General features: G+C 39.8%; 1 protein-coding gene across 2 annotated transcripts in view; it reads right to left on the minus strand.

Moving 5' to 3' along the window:
- ZNF451 (zinc finger protein 451) overlaps positions 1–15,938 on the minus strand; it is an 85,164-nt gene extending 69,226 nt beyond the window's left edge. The window contains exons 1-4 of one of the 2 annotated variants that reach the window (XR_004036026.2): positions 15,557–15,938; positions 15,115–15,198; positions 8,844–8,924; positions 5,825–7,399 (exon numbers count right to left, since the gene is read on the minus strand). Coding sequence is in view for 1 of the 2 variants with exons in the window: in XM_030841020.2 (XP_030696880.1) it covers positions 8,844–8,924; positions 15,115–15,198; positions 15,557–15,577 (186 nt within the window). In the remaining variant the exon portion in view is untranslated. The remainder of the gene's footprint in view (positions 1–5,824; positions 7,400–8,843; positions 8,925–15,114; positions 15,199–15,556) is intronic. The other variant, XM_030841020.2, reaches the window with a different exon arrangement.
- Between the last annotated feature and the right edge of the window lie 7,215 nt (positions 15,939–23,153).

The raw sequence follows: 23,153 nt of genomic DNA on the forward strand, positions 1-23,153 counted from the left end.
ATTACAATTGTTCTCCCTAAGGCAGAAAGGAATGGGCTGCACACCTAAAAGCAGAAAGCTTAATGTAATTAAATGTTTTTTAAAATGGAACTGAAAATTTTAAACTATGTTTAATGACTTGGAAAATATCTTTTTCCCCTATCATCCACATCACTGTTGCCTCACTAAATAAAAGCAGTATAGAAAGAAGGACCACAAACATAATTATTTTAGCACATCACTACACTGTAAGTCAAGACAATGTGAAACACAGCCATAACATAAAACCAGGAGTTAACAAGAGGTCTAACTGTAGCCCTTAAAATTGAATGCTGTGATAGAGCCACTTTTATGGGTAATGAAAGAAAACAGAAAGCACAGGATAGCTCATGGGGAAAAAAAAGCATATGAAAGTTAGTCTTACAAAGGGACTACTAACAGAACCCACAAGATAACATTTGAACCATTTAAGGTCAAAGAATTTCTTTTAATATTACCAGATATAAAGGATCTGCTTTCACTTCTACCAAGGAATACACTACTCAGGAATATTAGAAAACGCAATACAACTTGAGAGATCTCCAAAGTCCTAAAAGAAACTACAGACAACCTGAGAAGTCTTATTGAATTGACAAGGCATCAGAAAATCCAACAGACCATTTGAAATAGACAGTTACCTCAACAAAACCAGTAAAGTTTTTATGCCCTAGAAAAAAACCTGATTAATGTTAAAGATACAGTGTATGTCAGGGCTGTACTATAAATTCATGATGATGAACTTAAAATTTTTATTAGAGAGAAAAAATGCAATTGACCACAAACTACATGTAATAATACATTTGCACAAAGACTATACAGAAATGAGAAAATACTACCACCAGTAAACAAGAAGGCATTAAAAACTGATGAAAGTTCAATAGCCAAATACTGTGAGACCGGACTGGCTATTTTTTTTTTAAAAAGGAAATTTTTAAGAGAAAACTAGAAAATCTCTTACAATAATGCTGAAGGCATTGTATTTAAACATAAAAAGCCACATCAAAATCCTGGCTAGTATAGACTGGTAGAATAAAAAATATAATCTCCATCAAAGAGATTAAGGAAGATCAGACATCCTTTTAGAAAGGGGTTTTACATAAAGGGGAAGAAAAGACCCAATACAAAGAATGAAATAACTGAGATGCTAACAACAAAAGGACATGGTTGGCCTGTGATCACTTCCAGATATATCCACGGGAAGCAAACCTAATTTTGAGTAGTATCTCAATGGTACCAAACACTACTATAAAAAAGGTTTCATTCTTATAAAGTCAAGCAAATGAAAAGACAAAGTAGTACAAAGATATCATCCCACTAATCAATACAAGAAAAAAAGATTTAATAAAACAATATTCTCATCATTCATCCAGGAAAAGACATTCCACAACATATTTTAATGGCTTACAAAACTTGTTATATCTGGATAAATAACTGAAAGATTTGCATTCAATACAGTGATCATCATCAGCTTACTGACGACTTCCACCTGTTTATTTTCTTAAGTGAAAAATGAAGACCTGATTGGGGTAAACACTAATGAAAAACTATATAGAATAGGTCCAGCCAACTAAATGACAAGAAGGAGATGCATACAGATCTGACAGTCAATTACTGGACTAGCCACTAAGTAAGAATGGTAAATTTCAAAAGACAATGGAACCTGAACAGTGCAAGTCTGGGCAAAACATGCCTCACATTAAAAAAAAATAAAAAAAAGTTTTCAGTTATTGCAGTCTTTATTTCTACAAAGATCTAATCCATAATTTCTAACCTTTACCAGAATCCCAATAAAGTATGTCCTCAAGAATACTGAATGTGGCATTTAACTCTGTTCATCCATGTCATTTAACTCTGTATCCAAGTTTACAGCTAGAAGGGATTCTGGATTGCGTCGATTCCAACCTCCTTGTTCACGGTACCTGAGAGGTTATCCTGGATGGAGCAGGCCTTAAGGACATTATCAATCAGGTCACTTAGGTATCATTCAGTAAATTATTAGTATAATAGTAATGTAATATACTAAACAGTACCCAAGGAGCCTGAGTTTATGCTCCCCTCAAAATGACATTTTGAGGGCTAGGTAAATAAATGGAATTATACTGATAAAGAAGCTGCCACACAGTAAATAATAATAATAATAACAATAATGTTTAAATGCAATTACACTGATAAGCTGTCACACAGTCTTAAAAAAAAAGATAAAGTGTCAACAAATGTACTCATTTTCCTAATGTCCTTGTTACGTATTACTGAGTAAACACACCCACTTACCAAATTGAAGTTGTGTTACCATGGCTAAGAACAAGGTTAGACATGAGACAAATGGTTCAATCAGAAACCTAGAACCTAGATATAGAAAACAAAGCTGCCTCAATGCCCAGAAAACTGAGCCAATCACTAAAAACTAAAATAACTACTGTGAAGTTATTTAAATAAAGGGGGAGGGACATACTCTATAACCTTCTGAAATGGATCAATAGTGCTGTAATGAAAACAAAGTAACATTCAGAAGGAGAGTACATTTAGATAGTGCAATTGTACAGAAGACGAATAAACTACAAGATAAAAAAATCACTGTACAGAATTTACATAAATATCACCAGCAACATATGCAACACATTAAAATGTTAAGTTTTAAACAATAGTGTGAAATTTAAAAAGGCACTTCATATAACAATGAATAGAAACAGCATTTCTGTGTACACACAGTAACCATGAGAAATCATATCATTTCCACATACATTTTATGTCTCGTCAAACTATAACATTTTAAAGAAAAAGGATCATTAGACGCATCCCTTTCAAGAACACCAAATCACTCAACTTGCGATGATTGCTAGGCCTCCTAGAAGACCTAGAGCTGTTCAAACATCAGAGGCTGGCCTGATGGAGAATCTTGTTGAAGGCTCTGCAAATGGCAGACATGATGTGAAAACTTGTTATCTAATTATGAATTCCATACACTACTATGGTTGTCTATTAGGGCTGTTTCCCTACACCAAATCCCTGTTTTTAGTTTTATAACACCATCATCATTCAAGTATGCCAGAGAAAGACTTTAAACTAATCTTAAAAAACAGGTTAAGAATATTGTTTCTTCTGCAGTCAAGCACCCAATCTACAGCTAAACCTGCTCCCACACTTCGGTGTTCTGCCCCATCCCCACGCAACTGCCGAACCCCTTCAGAAGCTAGCCACCTGACCACCAGTTCCATGATATCTCAATACCTTTTTATTTTCAGGAAAGATCTCTGGAGATGCTTGGGCATATCAATCAGAGAGTGGCAAAGCAATGCTACTTGTTGCTACGGAGCAACATAACACAAAATGAAGATAGCAGCAATGCTGCTCTACAAACATTGAGAACAGTTAACACTACTCCACTATACACTTAAAAATGGTTATGATGGTAAATTTTATGTTTTGTCTTTTTTTAAGCACAATTAAATATAAAAAAATTAAAAAGAGCAGGTTAGGTGGAAATGCCAGAGCAGTTTCAGAGAACCAGGTCTTCAAGCAACATAATTTTGGTTTGAATTTTGGAAAATAAGAGTATCTCAAAAATCATCAAGTTGGTGACACAGTATGCAATTCAGGGAAGGGACGGGGAGAAATGGAAAAGTGGGAGCAGTGCGAAGCAGCCTCAGACAACTGGGAACATCTATGTGCAGCCGTACAGAAAAGTGTCAAGATCTCTCTCTCCAGCAAGTTTCCCACGACTAGTCCTTTCACAGAAGAAAACTACGGTGCTACAGCAAGGGCACATGAGACTGCTGAACTGGTAGAGTACACGTCGTGAACTATAAAAATCTTCGTATGACTTCTTAGGCCCTTGTTTCTTTTTAGACAGTATCAGTGCTCTTCTAGTGTTCAATTTGAAAGAATTTTTAGAGCACTGGCATGGACCTAAAACAGAAGTAAAACTTTGTGAAAAGTATAGAAAAATTAAAGGTAAATGTTAACTCTAGATATGACTTGACCAAATGTGCCAAGAGGAGACTCTATCAAGACTGCAGCTTAAGCTTCATCTACAAATAGGACAAACAGAATCAATACAGTACCCTGAAACTATCTGACAAAATAAAATAACTTCTTCCAAGTAGGGATATTTGCATCTTCAACGTCTACAGCACAAACAGGGAGAGGAAGAAAAGTAAACAAAAAGGGTGCTGAATATGGTTATGATGAGGAGGGGGAATGGGCTTCCAATAAACTATCAAAAAGTGGGGCACCAGGGAAAGCATCAGTCACCAGTCTGCAGGAACCATGGCAAGAAACAGAAACCATATAAACCTGAAAACAGTGTCATGGTCCACTAACAGTAGACCCAAAATACTACGGTCAAGCAGATGAAAAAATAATAATAATGCAGATGTTCGACAAACCAAGAAATTACAAAATTATGAGTCTACTGATAATATTTTTTTCTATTTGGCCAAGCAAATAATTCTAGATGATGTATTCAGACCCCTCCAATTTGGCAGTTTCTCCAACACTGAAGTCATGATGTGAAGACAAGGGTCTAAGGGCTGGGCACTGCACAGCCACTGCCTCGAGACAGATACTGTAGGACATGTAACTGAGGTATCTGCTGCCAGTTCCAGTCTGACGGAGAAATCATAATGCGAAGAACTGAGAACGAAAAGATAAGTCGTCTCTCATGGTAAGAGTCTGACTAGATTAAGGGACCAGTAAACCAAGAACACACCACTGAAGTCTTGAGAAACCGTTAATGGACATCCAGAAAGAGAAGTGCATGAGATGTTCTCTCTACTACATCCACAGTTACACTCTGAATCTGAAGGATTTCTCAGTAAAATCTAGACTGATGGCATCCCTCTTTATTATAATCAGAGGACCAGATTGTCAGGCATGTTTGGAATTCTTGCTCTTTCAAGAGTTCAGATTTGCATGCCTGGATGGTGTAACATCCTTGATTTCCAGGGCACTAATGTGCATTATCTTTTTTGTATTTAGAGCGTGATGAATTACGGAGCTCAAGAGTTTAGAAGGGAGTCAAGGTCATCTTGGTGAAAGGCCCAGATTATCCTGTGAGAACACCATGACCAGGTCTCACAGCTTGTGATATATGAGAGCTTGACAGACTTAGGAGTGACAACTGCAGAGAATTCTCTGTGTAGCTTTGGGTGGTGAAGACAGTTACTGTGAAAGTTTCTACAGAGATGTCACAGGTAGGAAAGTCTTCTTCCAGCTGGTGTCCACAGTAGACCTGGGACATCTAGCCACCCCACTGGAAGCAAACTGGATTTTGCAAATTTTGATTTGAATTTTAGTTCTTGATATACAGCTTCAAGGCTGATTCTGAAGTCTCACAGAGCTTGACAGTAGTATGGACACTTGGTGAGCTGATCACCCTGACATAAAGAGATTATAACAGATTTGTCGTTTTGTGAAGATCTGACAAACGGAAGCCTAAACAAGGAAGCACTGATGACCTAAAAACGAAGGATCTGCCTCTGGTGTTAGAGATCTAGTAGTAGGTTATTTCCAGATCCAAAATCTCCTAGTCCTCAGTTTACCAGTGAGATTTTCCTGAGGGGGAAGAAATATTTATGTTTTTCCTTAATCATAAGAGGATTCACATTCCTGAGTACCCTCCTCTAGACTTATTTTGGACTAGAAATAACAGGTAAACCTTTGTTCAACCCTACTGAACGTCTCTACCACTCACTTGGCCAAGAAAGCATGAGTCTCTTTATTATTTACTTCATTCTAAAAGTCTAGAATTCAAATGTCAGCTGTGATCATTCCAGCCATGCGTTCAGATTCTGAGGTGCCCTCCTACCTGTAGATCCTGTGTGGATGGGAGGAGCAAGTAGCACAGTCAGCATCTTGGACAGGTGCACTGCTGAACGTGAATGGGTTACTAATTCTTGTACCCATGGCGTTCTGGAGATTCTCCCTTTTTCCTGTATCTATAGGGGTGGTTTCGGGGTTTGTACCAATCCCCTCTGGAGTATCCTCTACTGTGATAATGTGCTTTCTGGTCATGACTATAGAAGTATCGATGTTGGTTATAGTATTTGCTGTGGTCTTTATAGTCATTTTCCTTTATACTGTTTTCTTCGGCAACTACAGCATTCACATCTTGTCCAAAGAGGGAAGTACCGTCAAAGGGCAAGTGTGAGATCTTCTCTTGGGTTTTCTTAGTGAGAGATGTGAGTCGAAGCCAAGCCTGCCTTCTGTAGTCTATTGCCATTGCCATAACTCTGACCACAGAGTCCATTATATCCCTAGTAGTACAAAGCTGCCAAAGGCCCGCATCCATACCATCAGATATTATACATCTTGCTTTTCCACGATCAAACTCTGGGTCATGGACCAGATCCTCCATGTCTTCCCAGAGTTTACGCTGATACTGAGTCATATAGGCCATGTAGCTAGCAGCTCGGGCTGCAATGGAAGCAGCATGGTAGAATCTACAACCCATGACCTCCATTTCTTTCGAGGTAGAATCCAGAGGTGATGTTGTGCTTCCTCTCTTGCTGTGCTCTAATGCTTCTACGATGGGGCCCCCGGCCGGTGGATTTGGTTGGAAAGGAGAGGTATCCTTGGCCACAGGATATACCCTGTGTCCCATGAAGGAGGAAGGATGGCAATCAGCAGGGTCTTTAAAAACCTCAGTGGTGGCGATTCTCAGAAGAGGATGCAGTGGAGGGACCAAACGTTTCTTAGAAGACACACAATCAGGTTTCCCTTCACATGGTTCTGCTTCAGACTGTAACGTGACTCTCTTGATAATACCTCTTTGTTCCATTCTTTTCAAAAGCCCTGTGAAACTAGACTGACTAGGGTCACCTGGCTGCCCTTTGTCATCAGCTGAGGGGGATTTGCAGTCAGCTTCTTCTTCCACTGTGGATAAATGTTCTTCCTTGGAGGTAGAGATGTCCCAAGGAACCGAGGAATTCTTACTTGGCCTAGAATGATGAAATCGAAAACAGCTCCTGGACTGCAGATCACGTATCACTCGGGACATCTCAGCCACTTGTGTCTGGAGATAGAGGATGGCATCCTGTCCGTGCTGTGAAGCAGAAGACTCTACAGGTAAATCCTCCTTGACCTCTGAAGAGGCCAAAGATTCTTGGGGGACCAGAAGTGGAGATGAAGGCAGAATCTGGCAATTTTGTGATGGCTTAAGCGTCTCTGTCTCAGAGATCTTAATAACTGAATTACTTTGATCACTTTTCTGGTTCTCCAATGGGTTCTCAACAGAAGAAGGTTGAGAAACTATCCTGTGTGGACTGCTGGTACAGCTCCCAGAGGAGGAGCTGCTGTCTCCACTGGGAAGAGGAACACTGCAGCTAGAGCACATTTCTGGGCGATGACTCTCAGAGGATGGCACCTTAGACTCAGGCATTCTCTGGGTTATCCACATGAACAAGAAAACCAAGGAAGAAAAAAAATATGCTTTTAATATGTTAACTTTCAAGTGCAGAGATGCATGTCCAGTAAGTAGAACTCAATTTTTTAAATTATTATAATTAACAATATACAATCCACTTCAGGTCAGCAAGGGGACCACAGAAGTCAAATCCACAAATTTCACTACCCCAAAGGCCCCAAACCAACTACTGGCATTAACCTGGCACTGTGTCTATGAAAAAGAGTAAAAACAAGCCCAGGTCAAGGGGTGCCATCCTAGCCTGCTGCTTGTTCCCATGCTAGAATAAGAAGAGGCAGCAAGACTATTGGTGAAAACAATTAAAAAAAAAATCCCATTCAACATATGTAAGGCAACAAGTAGAAGTTAATAATGGCAAAGAGAACTTGGGAAAAGTTCCACTGAGAAGAAAAAACATTTCTAGAAGTCCTGCACTGCAGAGTCACTTTTAAATCCCTTTAAAAATTCTCATTCACTCTCCATGAACAAAATTTTCCAGTTGCACAGTTCTACTCTACGGTTTGTAGTTTTCAAGGAGCTTTGTTACCTCATTTCATCCTCACAACAACCCTGTGAGGTAGGTATTATTCTTATGTGGTAAAGAAACTAAGGTTAAAAAGCTACTTATCCAAATTCACAGACTTAATAAGAAGTAAAGCTGACACTAAAACCTAGGTATTTTGATTGCAAGTTCAAGTCCCAATACTTTATATCATACAGCAAGTAGCTTTCTGGCCGCCTTGAACACACAGCCAGTTCTCTAATGAATCAAGAAAAGAGCCCATTAACAGAAATTCGGGCTAAGACAAATGAAAGACAAGATTTCTACAAAGTGCTCAGCTACTTTGGTTCTCAGAGTAGGGGAAGCATAAGTTTAAAGGTCAAACCCACAACCAATAAATCACAGGTCAGAGAGAAAACCCCAAATATGAGGGGGAAAGAGGAGGTTAAAAGGATGACGCCTGAATAATCCACAACCCTTCCCCATATTCCATTTCTAAAGGATCTTCACATATCCTTTCTTCCAAGATACAACAAATTTTCTGTGGCCACATGGTTCTGGAAGAAAAGGATCCAGTTCTACAGGGCACCTGAGGAGAGACAGGAAAGGAGAAGGGAGCCAAAAATCTTGCAGTTTTATTCCATTTCCCTTTTATCAGATATGGCCTCCAAGGCTTAGAACTTTCCTGTGTCACATAATCCTTTCAAATCCTCGCTGAAAGTAGAGGAACAAAGCTGGAAGCAGATCTTCTGGGCAGAGGACTCCCTGGACTACCTTTCAGGGCCATTCTAACAGAAACAGGCCGTTCTCTAAAGCACAATAGCACCTAAACACAGCCATCGCTGATTTGATGACTCTCTTTAGAGAATGCTTCTTAAATGCCAGAAGTGAAGAAATGCAAGTCAAATGTAATATACTTACCTCACTCTGAGAGGTGCTAGGCTCTTCATCATCACTGCTGACCAGATCAATGTATTCCAGAACAGGTCTCAATGGTCCTTCCTAGGAAAAAATGAACAAATTAACAAGTCATGGAGAGTTATTCAAACTAAATTAGCATTTAAAACAATCCTTTTTGTCGATGCTGGGATTTATTGGCAAGAACTCTTCTGAAGAGGAAGCCTTATGGGTGGTAGAAAATAATCAAAACAAATGCAGATGAAAATATTCATAGCACAAGACTAAGAAATGATGACAAGACCTAAAAGAGACTCGGCCAAGGTAGGGTATTAGGACTGTGTTGATTCCTTGGGGAGAGGATTATTAACACAGGAATAGTGCTACAAGGTCAGATACTGTAAGCCAATGCTTTTCAGATGGGATGGGTATCTCTGACTAGGAACTAGGCTGTACTTCCGACTCCTACAGTCACACATCAAACCTGGTTCTCCTTCATCTTTTCTTTCCATCCATACTGACTCCACGGCAGACCAAGCCTTGAATGCTAAGCTTAAAAGCCTAGATTTTATTCTGTAGGCAAAAGGGAATCAATAAATACTAAGATGGGAATAAGATCATGAGAGCTTACCTTAAGAAGATTAATCACATAGAGAAGTATAGAAAGCAGGATAATTAATCAGTCCACACACATAATAATGCAAAACTAAAATAGTGGTGATGGCAAAAATAACAGTGATGCTGTGGTGCATATACAAAAGGATATACAGGTAAGATGAAAACAAAAAACAAAAAATGATTGACTATAAAAACAAAACCCCAACAACCACAAGGAGTCAAAGTGGTCACTAAGGTTTCAAGCTTAGGAGACTAAAGGATAAACATAAATTTGGAATACAAAGACAGAGCTGGCATTCCTTTGGCCATAATGGGATGATGTACGAGGGGTACACAGAGGCACCTGGCAGACAGCTGGAAATGCAAGCCTGTAATCTGGGTATAGGAACGTAACTGGAAGTGGAGACTGGAAAGATGCTCCCCTACAAGACTAGTAACTCTAGAACTAAACTGAAACTATGATATTGCCAAGGAAGAAAGCAAAGAGGAGAAAGAAGGGATTCAAGGAGGCTCTTGAGGAAATGATGGAATTTTAGGATTTAGGAAGAAGAGCTAAGTAGGTAATCAGAGATCTGAGAAGAATCAGAAATGCACAAATTCAAAGAACCTAAAGACAGAGAAAACCTCAATGAAAAGGTGTCAATGCTAAATGTGGCCAAAAACACTGAGCACCGAAAAAAAAAAAATGCCACTGAATTTAACAACAAACAGAGCAACTTTCAAGATAGCAGTGAGCATACCAGTCAGGCTCTAAAAAATTAAGCTGAAAATGAGGCAGTAAAGGCCAAGAGTAAAGATTATTCTTTGAAAAATTCTACTATGTTTAAAACAAGAGAAAGGGACATGGGGGAGAACATGGCTGAGGGAAAGATTTCTCAGGATTGGGAAAGACGGCTGTTGGGAAGCCAAAGTGATATATTCAGTGGAAAAATTAAGAGAAAAAGACCTCAGGTCAAGAGACAGAAGCTAAGATCTAGTTAAAGATCCTCTTCCTGAGAGGAGGCATCCAGTCTCAAAGACAGTGTATTTCTCCCCTAGGCTGCAACTTCTCTCCAAGCAGGAAACTGCTTTCCCTGCAGGTGGTGATTTAGCCACTAAGATAAAACCAGAGAGCAAAACTTCTGGGCAGGGCTCATGTAATAAAGTAATTAGGATTTCTGCCTGAGCTGTAAAAATGGACATTTAAAAAGAGGATTAGAGAGACAGATATTCTGCAATGTGTGGTCAACAGAGATGAATCACCTACTTTAAGACCCAAACCTACCATTTGTAATAAGGTTATCAAAATCATACATTCAATCCAAGAAGGTAGTAGAGGAGATAAAAATATAATAGCTTGCTCTCCTCAAGAAATGTACGTTAGGAACTTTTATTACACGCCCAGTGAAGCAGCACACCAAGAAAGTCCCTGAGGTACCAGAAACACACAGAGGCTGGGGCAGAGCTTCCATGAAGGGTTGGCAGGTAGAGAAAAAAGGGAGATGAAAGGATAACTGGGCACAAAGCACAAAGTAGAATGGGCAGGAAAATGGTCACAAACAAGATGAAAAAGTAGCTGCAGAAACAGGAGAAAGGGCAGGAGTAAGGACAGATGAGAAAAAGTAGCATAAATATCCTGCTGGGGTCAACCACTAAACTGATACCCAGCCACCTCTGAACTACTGAACAATGACAACTTATGATTCACACTAATTAAGAGAGCAGAATAAAAAGAATCAGGATAGGAAGTCCATACATGAGAAAAAGCAGGGGTCATTGAGAGTATTCATTCACTCAACGAATATTATGGAGTTATAACTGACAGAATGGTAGGAGAAGACAGCATGTGTTTGAGACCTAAAAAGGCAAAGAGGCTGAGTGGAAAAACAACGGAAGATAGATATTCCAAAGGAAAATATTACTTATAAACAAACACTCTAACTGTAGCTAATTTTCACAGTGGATATGGCCAAACTTCCACCATAACGAACCTAAGGAATCAAAACCCTTTGGTACTCCGTTGATTTTACTCTAATCGGGAACATGTGTCACTGAGCCCTGTACAGGCAAAGGTACTAAACTTTTCACGTATGTTATTTCATTCAATCCCCACATTACTTCACTATTGTACCATTTAACAAAGGAGAAAACTAACTGAGGCCCATCTGGTTCTCTAATCACATCATTGGCTGTGTGGTCTCTAATCACATAATTCTGAGGCAGTTCCAAGTATACACACTATGTTTAAATCAATGCTTATTTCCTAAGTTTCAGAGATAAGATACTTTCTCTTCCTTTAATTTGAGGAAAAAGTCTACCTGCTACTGTCCCCAACTCTGAATAACTCACAACACTAGCCAAAAAATAAGTTATTAATTCTCCTCAAACAGTAATAATTATAATACAAATATCAAGAAAAGGCAATTTCTTACTACATTTATAATGGCTGCTTATATTCTTAAAAAGTATAAATGCATGTGGTCCTCCAATTACAAGGTATTTTATTTAAATTTGCTTCATCCATCAACTAGTGAACCATCATTCTCATCCCCTCTGTACCAGTAACAAAATCAAAGGATTCTACTCCAAAGCCACACAATTTAGGGGCAGGAGCTCAGGCAGAAGCAAAACACGGGTTTTTTCCCCCACATAGAGAAGTTAGGGACATAGTTTACTTCTGCAGTCCCGCCCGATTCAAACATTTCAAATGATTCCCAAATGCCTGCTCTAAGTTCAAATTTAGTCCACAATTCAAAATCTATACTATCCGGCCCATCCTTCCTTCTCCCACTTAAAAAAAAGTACCCTTCAGAACTAAGCATAATCCTCTCTGCTCTCCCATTTTGATGACTTTCCTTGTTTCTTCTTAAAATACTCTTTTAAACACATACAAACACTAAATGCTTCCTATGAAAAATAAACTGAAAATCGTATGTCTTTTTTTTTTTTTTTACAGCACCTTGTACTTTTTATAAAAGAACTTTCTACTAGAACTATTTACAAAGTCCTCATCCCTATCTCATCTCTCACACTGAAATACTGACACTTACGGGTAGGATGTACTTCCAACTAATCTCTGTAGTTCTAAGGTACTTAATTCAGGACTTTGCTCCAACATTATTTTTATTTATTGAGCTAATACAACCCCAAGACACGCAGCCAAAAGACACCCTCATTATTTGTCCATGACCCCCCGAAGTAATTTATGAAAATATGCAAATATTCCACATGTTCAATGATTCCACATTATACCAATCATCTTGGTTGAAGCCTAAATCTCATGTGCTGTTATCAAGATTATGACAGGCTGTCTCAGCAGTTTTTATACCTTTGTATCTAGAGTAGCACTGTGAAAGATCACGTCATTAGCCCTGAGTTAAAACAGTTTTCTGGGAGTAAATTAACTAACATATCTGCAGTTTCAAAGAATGCAGAGAATAAATATGGTGGCTGAATAAGGGATCATATTACTAAATTAAACAGAAAATTAGAGCAAAAGACCTAAATGAAAAGTTTGTATAGTAATATTCTGTCTCTTGAGTTAAAGCACTGTTTACACATGTGTATTGGCTTCGCAAAAATCAGACGGTACACTTATGAACTGTGCAATTCTCTGTATGTGTATTTCAATAAAATTTAAATGAAAGGGCTCATTTTTGCACCTCCACATCTATATCCTTCCGTTCCTTCAATATGCTTAGTTTCAAACTCTGTATTTTCTAAACCACACAAAAACTACTGTGCCACCATGCGGATTAAAGATGGGAAAGTTAGGCTAAGAATGAACTAAGAAATCCAAACCAGTGTAAATCAAGAAGTAATATCACAATGTTCTTTTTGTATCTGAAGAAATCTTAAGCACAGACTATTTATTATTTTTATTGAACAAGCACTACCTGAGGAGTCAAGTATAAGATTGGGTTAGAGAGAGAAGATTCTGTCTCTAATGTATTTTAAAATAGAATTAAGGTATCATTAATACATTGAAGTGTTATCACCATAAAGGCATAAGGAATGTTTTTAATAGGTTTCTTCTAGTACTGTAATTGCATTTAATACATATAATTCACTTCTCCATTTTGAACTATCAAACCTTTGAATTTATATTTGGAAACAGAGATAAATATAAGATGTATCAAGATGGACACATATTCACTGACTGTGTATTTTTACTCTGGATGCAAAGATATAACAGATTCTCTACATTTAAAATAATATTTAACTTAAAAGACTATTCTTAAACTTCAGTCTAATACATGCTTACATTAAGTACTGACAAGCTACACCACCATTCTTCACTCCACACAGTACCTATATATATATATTTTTTAATCTTATTTTTGTAGATTCCATCTATGATTCTCAAAGTAAGCCCCATAGTTCATAAAGAAGTGTGTCCCTCTTACTTTAATTTCCACAAAATACCAAGGTAAATATTCTCCATTCACAAATATACCCATATTCAGGGAGAACCTGAAATATCTGTCCTGAAGAGCCAAACATACTTCAACTCACAGTGAAGGAACAGGCAGGATACAATTTCTTCTACCACCCCCGCCAAACCTTTAAAGTTTAAAATGAAAAGGATACAGCACCATATGCATGGGCAAAGACAAAAAAACCCAAGAAATGATCTTGTGAAAGACTCCTAAACAAACCCACTGAAACACAATACAACAATGCATCACAATGGCCTAATGTTGGGGTACACAGAAGACACTGTTTAATAACCAGTTTTTCAAAACTGTCCAAGAACCAACAAACACAAATACACATCAGACAGGGAATTAAAGAAAGATTATACACCTTTAATAGCAAACCTCAACTACAGTATTCAAAAAGAATCATTTACAGTAGAAGGATTCTCTAGCTAAGTGAGATACTACTTTTAGCAGAGCCTTTATAAAACTTTAACAGTGTGGGGTGGAAATTATCCTCAAATGTATCATAGCACCCCCTTCAGTTTTTGCAACCAATGTTTTACAAAGTGTGTTCACAGCTTCATACACCCCCGCATTTGCACCAACATGAAGATTCCTGGGCCCCACCTCCCATTTCTGATTCCATAGGTCTGGAGTGAGGCCCGGGAATCCACACACTTCTACTTACTAATGCTTGAAAACTACTGTCCGAAGGGAATAAAAACAGAAAGATACAGGATGCTCCTGGTGATACGGGCCCTTCATTGTGAACCTCGCCTGCTGGACTGTGCTGTAAACAGGATGAGCTCGGAGCTTAGTGAAGTCTTCAAGCCACCCGCCTTCACGTTATGGAGACACACAGGCTCAGAAGTTGAGTTCCTGCAGCCCTTCTGGTTTTCTACCTCATTCCTCATCACTAGCCGCCCCTTCTCCCTAACCTGTGTGCTATCTTTTAGAAGTTACTCTTGTCTCATTTCAAAACACTCTTAGGAGACCACAACCCTGCGTACATGAAAGGCTCTAAGTGCAGGGGGAGAGGCGAGATTCAGGGTACAACACGCACCGCAGGCCACAGGCTTTGTGATGCCTACTGGGGCTGCTCAGACACCTCTTCAGGCAAATTCCCTACTCCTATGCCCTACTCCACAGTGTACAGTCTCTATCAGACATTCACACACGTTTGCTGCATGATGAACAAACAGGTGAGAGGTAATCACATCACGGCTTATCACGCATAGTCTCTGACTCGGAAAAACCCGAATATCGTCGCTACTTACACTAACAAACTGAATGTCATCTTCATTTTCCTCGGGTGTTGACTCGGACGCCTCAGGCCCAGCTGGAGGGACACATTCTATTATCTATAAAATAAGCCAAAACACGGTTATCTAGACAACCCCGCACTTACAGAAGATTTTTCCTAAGGGAACGAAGAACGAAAGCTCTCGCGGAGACCTAACGGAGCCCCAGCCTCCGCGAGCCCGAGCTCGCGTCCGTGGACCGCAGGGGCCCCTCCGCGTCCCTTCTCCCGAGGAGCAGGGAGCACGCTCCCCCAAGAGGCAGTCGGCCTCGGAACCCACGCCGCGCCCGCGCCGAGCAGAGGTTCCCGAGCCGGGCCGGGCGGCCATTGTTGCTGAGGCACCCTCGTCCCCCAGGCCCCAAGGCCCGGCCCAGCACCCCCCGGACCCCGCACCACACCGTGCCCAGCCCGCTACTCACCTCCGACCCTGGGTCTCCCATCTCCCCGACAGCCCGCCTGCCGGCACCCACGCTGCCGCCGTCCCCGCCGCCGCCTCAGCCTCCCCGCCGAACCCGCCGGCCAGCCAGCCACACGCCGCCGTGACCCGCCCCCGCGTGCGTGCCGAGCCGAGGACGCCGCCGAGCCGCCGACACCGCGGGCGGAAAGGGCTGCAAAACCGCTTCCCGAGGAGGAGTGGCCCGCTAGGCCCGCTGTGCCTGGCCTCCCTGGCGCAGTCCCGGCCTCCCTCCTCCGCCGCGCCGGCCGCTGGGAACTATAGTTTCAACAGCACCGAGACCACCCTAAGCGTTACTGGAAAAGAACGGAAGAGGACCCCGAGGCATGGCGCATGCGCTCCTCGAGGCTGACGTCACTGCCGCTCGCCGGGCGGTGGGCTGGCGGGGTTCTGTTTTACAGTAAAGGGCGGGGACGAGGATGGGGAGGAGTGCGTAGGCATGCGTTTCGTGTGGTTGTGGAAGTGACAGGCGGGTGATGGAGACTAATTTATCAGTTCTCCTTTTTTCTCCGAAGGGTCGGAGATATGGATGCTTAGCCGAATTCTAAGATCAGTGCAGAAATCTGAGGCAGCCTTACACTGCTCACCTGTTCTCCATCCTCAGTCTCCACTCAGAGCCTGTATTAATACACCTGAGGAGGAAAACTGAGGCCCTGAGCTCCCATCTCCAGGTTGACCTGAAGAAAGCTGGCGAGGCTAGAGAATCCTGGGCCCAGTAGGACAGTAATGTTACAACGTACTTTTTAAAGACGTTCTCAGATAGTATCTTAGTAAAATAGAATAGTTGACTGTTTTCCAGTGTTCACACTCAAAAACCCTGTAAAATAGTTCACTCATGTTCAAATATGTGTTCTCATATTTTTCACTTAACTGCCTTACCAAAAAGCCCCATTTTTTTTTTACACATCCACAATTGTTAGTAAAGGTTTTGAAAAGACTTTAAGTTGGAAAATTCTTGTAAATCTTAGATGCCTTTTTTGCCTGTCTGCATACATGCCCAACATGTGATTACCTATATTGGTAGTAATTATTGCTTAATAGTCCATATTTCCTTCCAGGGCTTTATGACTTAAGTTGCTTTTCTACTTCGTAAGTTTGAGAATTGTAGAGGCAAACTGAGAATGAGAGACCTGCCTGTTGTGTTCCTTAAAAGCTGTATGTAAATATTTCTAAAACTTTTAAATGTCTAGGCAAAACTTGTATTTAGGATTCTCCTAATGTGCTGGTGAGAGTTCAGTGGAACATTTACATTAACCATTTGCAGGTAGGAGTTAATGTGTAAAACTTGGAAAACAAGAGCCCAAATATGCTCATAACTCTTCATTCCTTGTGCGCTCCCAATACAGGGGGCCAGGGTTCAATCCCAGCCAGGGAATTAGATTCTGCATGCATGCCACAACTAAGAAGTCCCGTATGCCACAACGAAGACCTGACACAGCCAAGGTAGACTGATAGATAGATAGATAGATAGATAGATAGATAGATAGATAGATAGATAGATACTGGTGTTAAGATTGAACCTGTACCATGATTCTCTGAGGAAGGTATTAAAAAAAATTTCTAAAAGCATATTTTTTTAAATGCAAGGTATATATAATATGATCAGAACCACATCAAACCACCAAGCAAACCATGCCTGAAATAGGAACCCGACTTAAGTACTAATAGTAATTTTCTCTGGGGAGCTGGACTATGTGTTAATAAGAAAATCTTTTGAAACCCATTAATATTTAAGTGACATGCCTGTAGTTCCTGTAAGGCCAGTTTTATTTAGCTTGGTGTAGCAGAGGAGAACAAACTATAGGCAAAGCTTGGGAGTCCCTTAATCTTAGGAAATTAAGAAGAGATTGGGTGGGGTGCTTTAAAGGCCAGTCGGTGTGGTAGGGAACTGGTTAGAATTGGAAAAAGCAGAGTTCTTTGCTGATTGGTTCAGGGTTCAAAATGGAAACTTTTAACCATGGGAAAATGTTTTTTATGTTTCACTGTGGATCCATTATTTTGCTTTATGAGTTAAGATCCTGAAGGGAACCCATCAATGGGTTTGGTAACCCCTCAAATTCAGTTCTCTTAGACTTTGTTGGACACAACATTATAATAATTTCCAAATCTACATGTTGATATCCTTCCTTCAACTCATTGAAACAAATAAGTACAGGCTTCAACTTTAGTTTTGATTTCAGCAGTTTTCTATTGACTTTCTAGCTGGTTTTGTTGAGTGATTATTTATAGAACCATCTGTTTGAACATTGGCTGCATCCAGGATTTAAGATTCCAAGTCCTGGTTCTTGACTAAGGGAATGACACCAAGAGGAAATTAAATGCATCAGTAAGTCTCAAACCCTCTTTAAGAATCACTGTTCAGGGAATTCCCTGGTGGTCCAGTGGTTAGGACTCAGCACTTTCAATGCCGGGGCCCCAGGTTCAATCCCTGGTCGGAGAACTAAGATTCCACAAGCCACCTGGCCAAAACAAACAAAAAAGAATCATTGTCCAATATTCATAAATCTCAAAAAAGGGAAAGTATAGCTACCATGAGCCTGTCATTTATTTAAGGAGCATTCAACTTGGGGAAAAGAGTTAATATATACACAGCACCAAATATTATGCTTTAGAAAAGGAACAAATATTTCCAATGCATTTGTATTATTAAGAACCATATTTGGTTTGGAGTAAATGCTCTAAGACCTGGCAACTGGAATGGTCTCTTTAATAAGTTCTGATAAAGTAAGAAATAGATTTATAGGCATTTATTCCAAAATAGAATATTCTTTAGGGAAGAAAAATGGCTCTTAAGATACTTTGGAACCAGTTGTCACAGTCATTTTCTGGGAGTTGTGAGAGCAGAACAAAGAGCATTTAGATCTGAAAGAGTACAAAAGACTATCCACTAGGTCTGTAGTACAATTTCTTTGTTCCTCTCAGGTCTGGAATTCTGTACAAGTGTTGCACACAAGGAAAAGAAGCGCAGGAAAAAAGGGGTGGTTCATTTCTATGGTTGGGTCATATGTACAAGCCACTTTTCTCATCAGAGGAAGCTGTGATAATTACTTCTTCGGGAAAGGAATCCTCCCCTTCAAGCAATCAGGTATTTGTCCTTATGAGTAAACTGGGAACAGTAGTTTGGGGTAACATTACTACATATTGTGAGCAGTATTTGCAAAACTTCCCACCCTCTTTCTAGAAATGTTTGGAGGATCATCTTTCAGTATTTGCTTCATAGCAGTACTACTCCTCCATATAAGGCCACTGAACAAAACTTCTGATGGTTCAACTTGTAGTGGGTCACAAGGGTTTTGGAAACACCATGGACAACCAAAATATTAGAAATGGTTTGTATCTGATAAAGTAATTGGTCTGTGGCACAGTTTAACCGTAGGTATATTTGTTACTATCTTGCTGGCTGGTATTAAGATGTCATAAGTATTAAGATCTATTTAACCTCTTTTATGATAATCTACATGTTAGAATAGTTGTTAAAATCTATTTACTAAAGAGTGACTATGGAGGAATTTAAGGCAAGTATAATATTCTTTCTTCCCACAAACTGAAGGGTGAAAAATCCTAAGCACGAGCAAAACTTCTGTATGATTTCACACTTACAGAAAAATTGCAAGAATAGTATCTGTTTTATCGTATTCTGTATTTCTATCTACATAGAAATATACACATACTTTTTTCTTTCTGAATCACTGGAGAGTAGGTTGCATATATCATGCCTCCTTATCCCTTAATAGTTCAGTGTGTACTTCCTAAGAATCAGGATTTTCTTTGACATGTGTACTTGTTTTAGTCCTCTTGGGCTGCTTTACTAATTTAGCATAGAGAGGGTGGCTTAAACAACAATTTATTTCTCACAGCCTGGAGGCTGGGAAGTCCCTGATCAAGGTGCCAGCACAATCAGTTCTTGGTTAGAGCCCTCTTCCTGGTTTGCAGACAGTCTTCTTTCACTTTCACAGGGTGGAAAGCAGAGAGAAGCAAGCTCTCTTGTGTCTTTCTTGTAAGGACACTAATCCCATCGTGAGAGCTCCACCCTCATGACCTCATTATCTCCCCCAAACTCCATCTCCAAATACCATCCTAATGGGGATGAATTTTGAAGGGACATAAACATGTAGGCCATGACAGTATTATTATCAAAATTTGGAAATTTAACATGGAATGATCCTTTTTTTCCTAATCTGCAGTCCTTTATCACATTTTATCAATTGTCTACTCCAGGATCACATAGTGCATTGAGTTATGTCTCTTTATTCTTCTTTAATTCGGAGCAGTTTTTCAACTTTGTCTTTCATGATATTGATGTTTTTGAATTCCCAAGGCCAAATATTTTATAAAATGCTCCCCAATTTTGGTTCGTCAGATGTTTCCTCATGATTTGATTCATGTTATGCATTACCAGACAAAATAAATCGAAGTGATGCTGAAGTGTTTTAGGTGATCACATCCAGAGACCCATGATGGCTATTTGACCCTCATTGAGGATATTAATTTTAATCACCTGGTCAAGGTATCGCCCCATATCAACAATATGTAATTTCCCCCTTATAAATAATAGGCCATCTGGGGGGATATACTTTTAGACCATTCAAACACTATGCCTCATGAAATGTATTGCCTATATATAGCATATTCTGATGATTTTTGCTTTTCCCAAACTTTACTATGACGTCCACAAAATGATATATCCCAACTCTACTGTTCTCTCAAATTTTTTTTATTAAGAAAGATTTTAATTAAAAATTTTATTGGAGTATAGTTGATTTACAATGTTCTGTTAGTTTCTGCTATACAGCAAAGTGAATCAGTTCTACATATACATATATCCACTCTTTTTTTAGATTCTTTTCTCATATAGGTCATTACAGAGTATTGAGAAAACTTCCCTGTGCTATACATAGGTCCCTATTAGTTATCTATTTTCTATATAGTAGTGTGTATATGTTAATCCCAAACTCCTAACTTATCTCCCCCACCCTGCTTTCCTCCCAGTAACCATTAGTTTGTTTTCTGTATCTGTTTTGACTCTTTTTCTGACTCTATTTTCTGACTCTATTTCTGTTTTGTAAGTTCATTTGTACCATTTTTTTAGATTCCACATATATTTGTCCTTCTCTTTCCGACTTCTGTCCTTTTCTTACTTCACTTAGTATGAAGTAAGGTCACCTCTAGGTCCATCCATGTTGCTGCAAACGGCATTATTTGGTTTTATGGAATATTACTCAGCCATAAAAAAAGAACGAAATAATGCCACCTCTCAACTTTTTTCAGCTGGCATTCTTCTGTAAGAGTCTTGCCTTTTCTTTTAAAATAACGTTTTATAAATTTATTTTTGGCTGTGTTGGGTCTTCGTTGCTGTGCACGGGCTTTCTCTAGTTGCAGTGTGCAGGCTTCTCATTGTTACGGCTTCTCGTTGCAGAGTGTGGGCTCTAGGCGCGCAGGCTTCAGTAGTTGTGGCACATGGGCTCAGTAGTTGTGGCTTGTGGGCTCTAGAGCTCAGGCTCAGTAGTTGTGGCACACAGGCTTAGATGCTCCACATGGCATGTGGGATCTTTCTGGGCCAGGGCTCAAACTCGTGTCCCTTGCACTGGCAGGTGGATTCTTAACCACTGTGCCACCAGGGAAGCCCTGAAATAATTTTTCATGTATTAATTCATTTCTAACCTTTCATTGAATGATTTTTTGATGTTTGTACAGAGTGCAGATACAGTCACATCAAGAGCCTTCCTAGCATGTTACCTGGTAATCACTGTGGATATTAGGGGTTCAGAATATCAGAGGTCATTGATTCACAACTTCCTGTGCATCTACTTTTTCTACCTTGTGACCTGTAACACTTGTTTTAGATGTAGCTTGGCCATGCCATATATCTATGTTCTGATTAGTATTTTTTTCTTTAGAGACAATTTTACATTCACATGCAGTTTTAAGAATACAGAGTACTTGTGACATGATGATGTGCAGAGCTATGCTGATGTGGACAAATGATGTCACCTGTCATTCCAGTAAACACATGTTACTGGATTCCATCCCTCAGCCACTGCAGTGCACACTGAGGGGAATTCAAGGTGGAGAAAAAAAGGGTACTGGCCCTAGATCGGTAAGATGTATATTGAAGAAGTAATTTCAATGACCCAAGATTCTTGCATCTTCCCATACATAAAAGAGCACTGAAATCATTAACTTGAGATGTCTTTTTTTGTGTGATTAGCAGTTACCTTGTGATGTTTGCTACATTTTTTTTTTTTTTTTTCAGCAAAAACTCCTACATATCCTGGCTCTCCTCTCGCCTCTTTGGAACAGTTCCTCAGAGCTATCTGAGTGGCTGTTTCCCCAGGCTACAGTCCTCAGTAAGGTCCCCAAATAAAACATGTAACTTGAAACTTTTTAGGATGTGTTTCGTGTTTTTTCTGTCAATAATTTTGGCAACCAATGAAGAGACCCAGAGCAGACTTCTCTCTTTTGCCTAAACTCTATGAGGATCCAGAGCCTGGGTACCAGCAGAGGCCTCTTGTGCCCATCTGCCTCCTCTGAGGGTCCAGATAAATTTGAGTGAGTCTCTCCTGTGTCTCTAACCTCCCATTGTTGGCTCATGATCCTAAGTTTTGTTTGGTGGTATTAAACTCCTCACTGGAGTAACAGGTTTCCTTGAACTTAGGTACCTGGGTTATCCTCAGTTGAAAGACACTGGGAAGATTTTATTATGTTCATACAGAATTTATACTTACAAGTACTTGCTTAATTGGGAATTAAATGAAATCTTGCCCTAATAATGGCCAAAGCCAAAAATAAATGAATTAATTAATTAATTTAAAAAAAATTAGGAGTGGTTATCATTATTTATTTATTTAGCTGCGTTGGGTCTTTGTTGCTCGTGCAGGCTTTCTCTAGTTGTGGCAAGCAGGGGCTACTCTTTGCTGTGGTGTGCGGGCTTCTCATTGTGGGGGCTTCTCTTGTTGTGGAGCACAGGCTCTAGGCACACAGGCTTCAGTAGTTGTGGCACACGGGCTCAGCAGTTGTGGCTCGCGGGCTCTAGAGTGCAGGCTCAGTAGTTGTGGCACATGGGCTTAGTTGCTCCACAGCATGTGGGATCTTTCCAGACCAGGGCTCAAACCTGTATCTCCTGCATTGGCAGGCGGATTCTTAACCACTGAGCCACAAAGGAAGTCCGGGAGTGGTTAACTTTAAAAAACAACAACAACAAAAAAGCAGTCAACAGAAATTGCCTGTGAGAACAGATTTGTAAGAAAAAGATGCCAAATCAGCCATTATATACACATTCACAGAACTACAGGAAACATGATTAAGAAGTAAATAAAGGTATGATGGCAATGTTACATCAAATAGAAAATATCAATAAAAGATAAAAATTATACAAAAAGATGGAACTTGTAAAGTACAACAAATGAAAATTTTAAAAAATCACTTCATAAACTGGACTTCACCAAAACTAAAAACTTTTGTGCTTCAAAGGACACCATCAAGAAAGTGACAAGATAACCCAAGAAATGGGAGAAAATATTTGCAAATCATATATGTGATAAGAGACTTGTATCCAGAATGTA

The sequence above is a fragment of the Globicephala melas genome, chromosome 11, assembly GCF_963455315.2.
Source record: "Globicephala melas chromosome 11, mGloMel1.2, whole genome shotgun sequence".
Classification (NCBI taxonomy): domain Eukaryota; kingdom Metazoa; phylum Chordata; class Mammalia; order Artiodactyla; family Delphinidae; genus Globicephala; species Globicephala melas.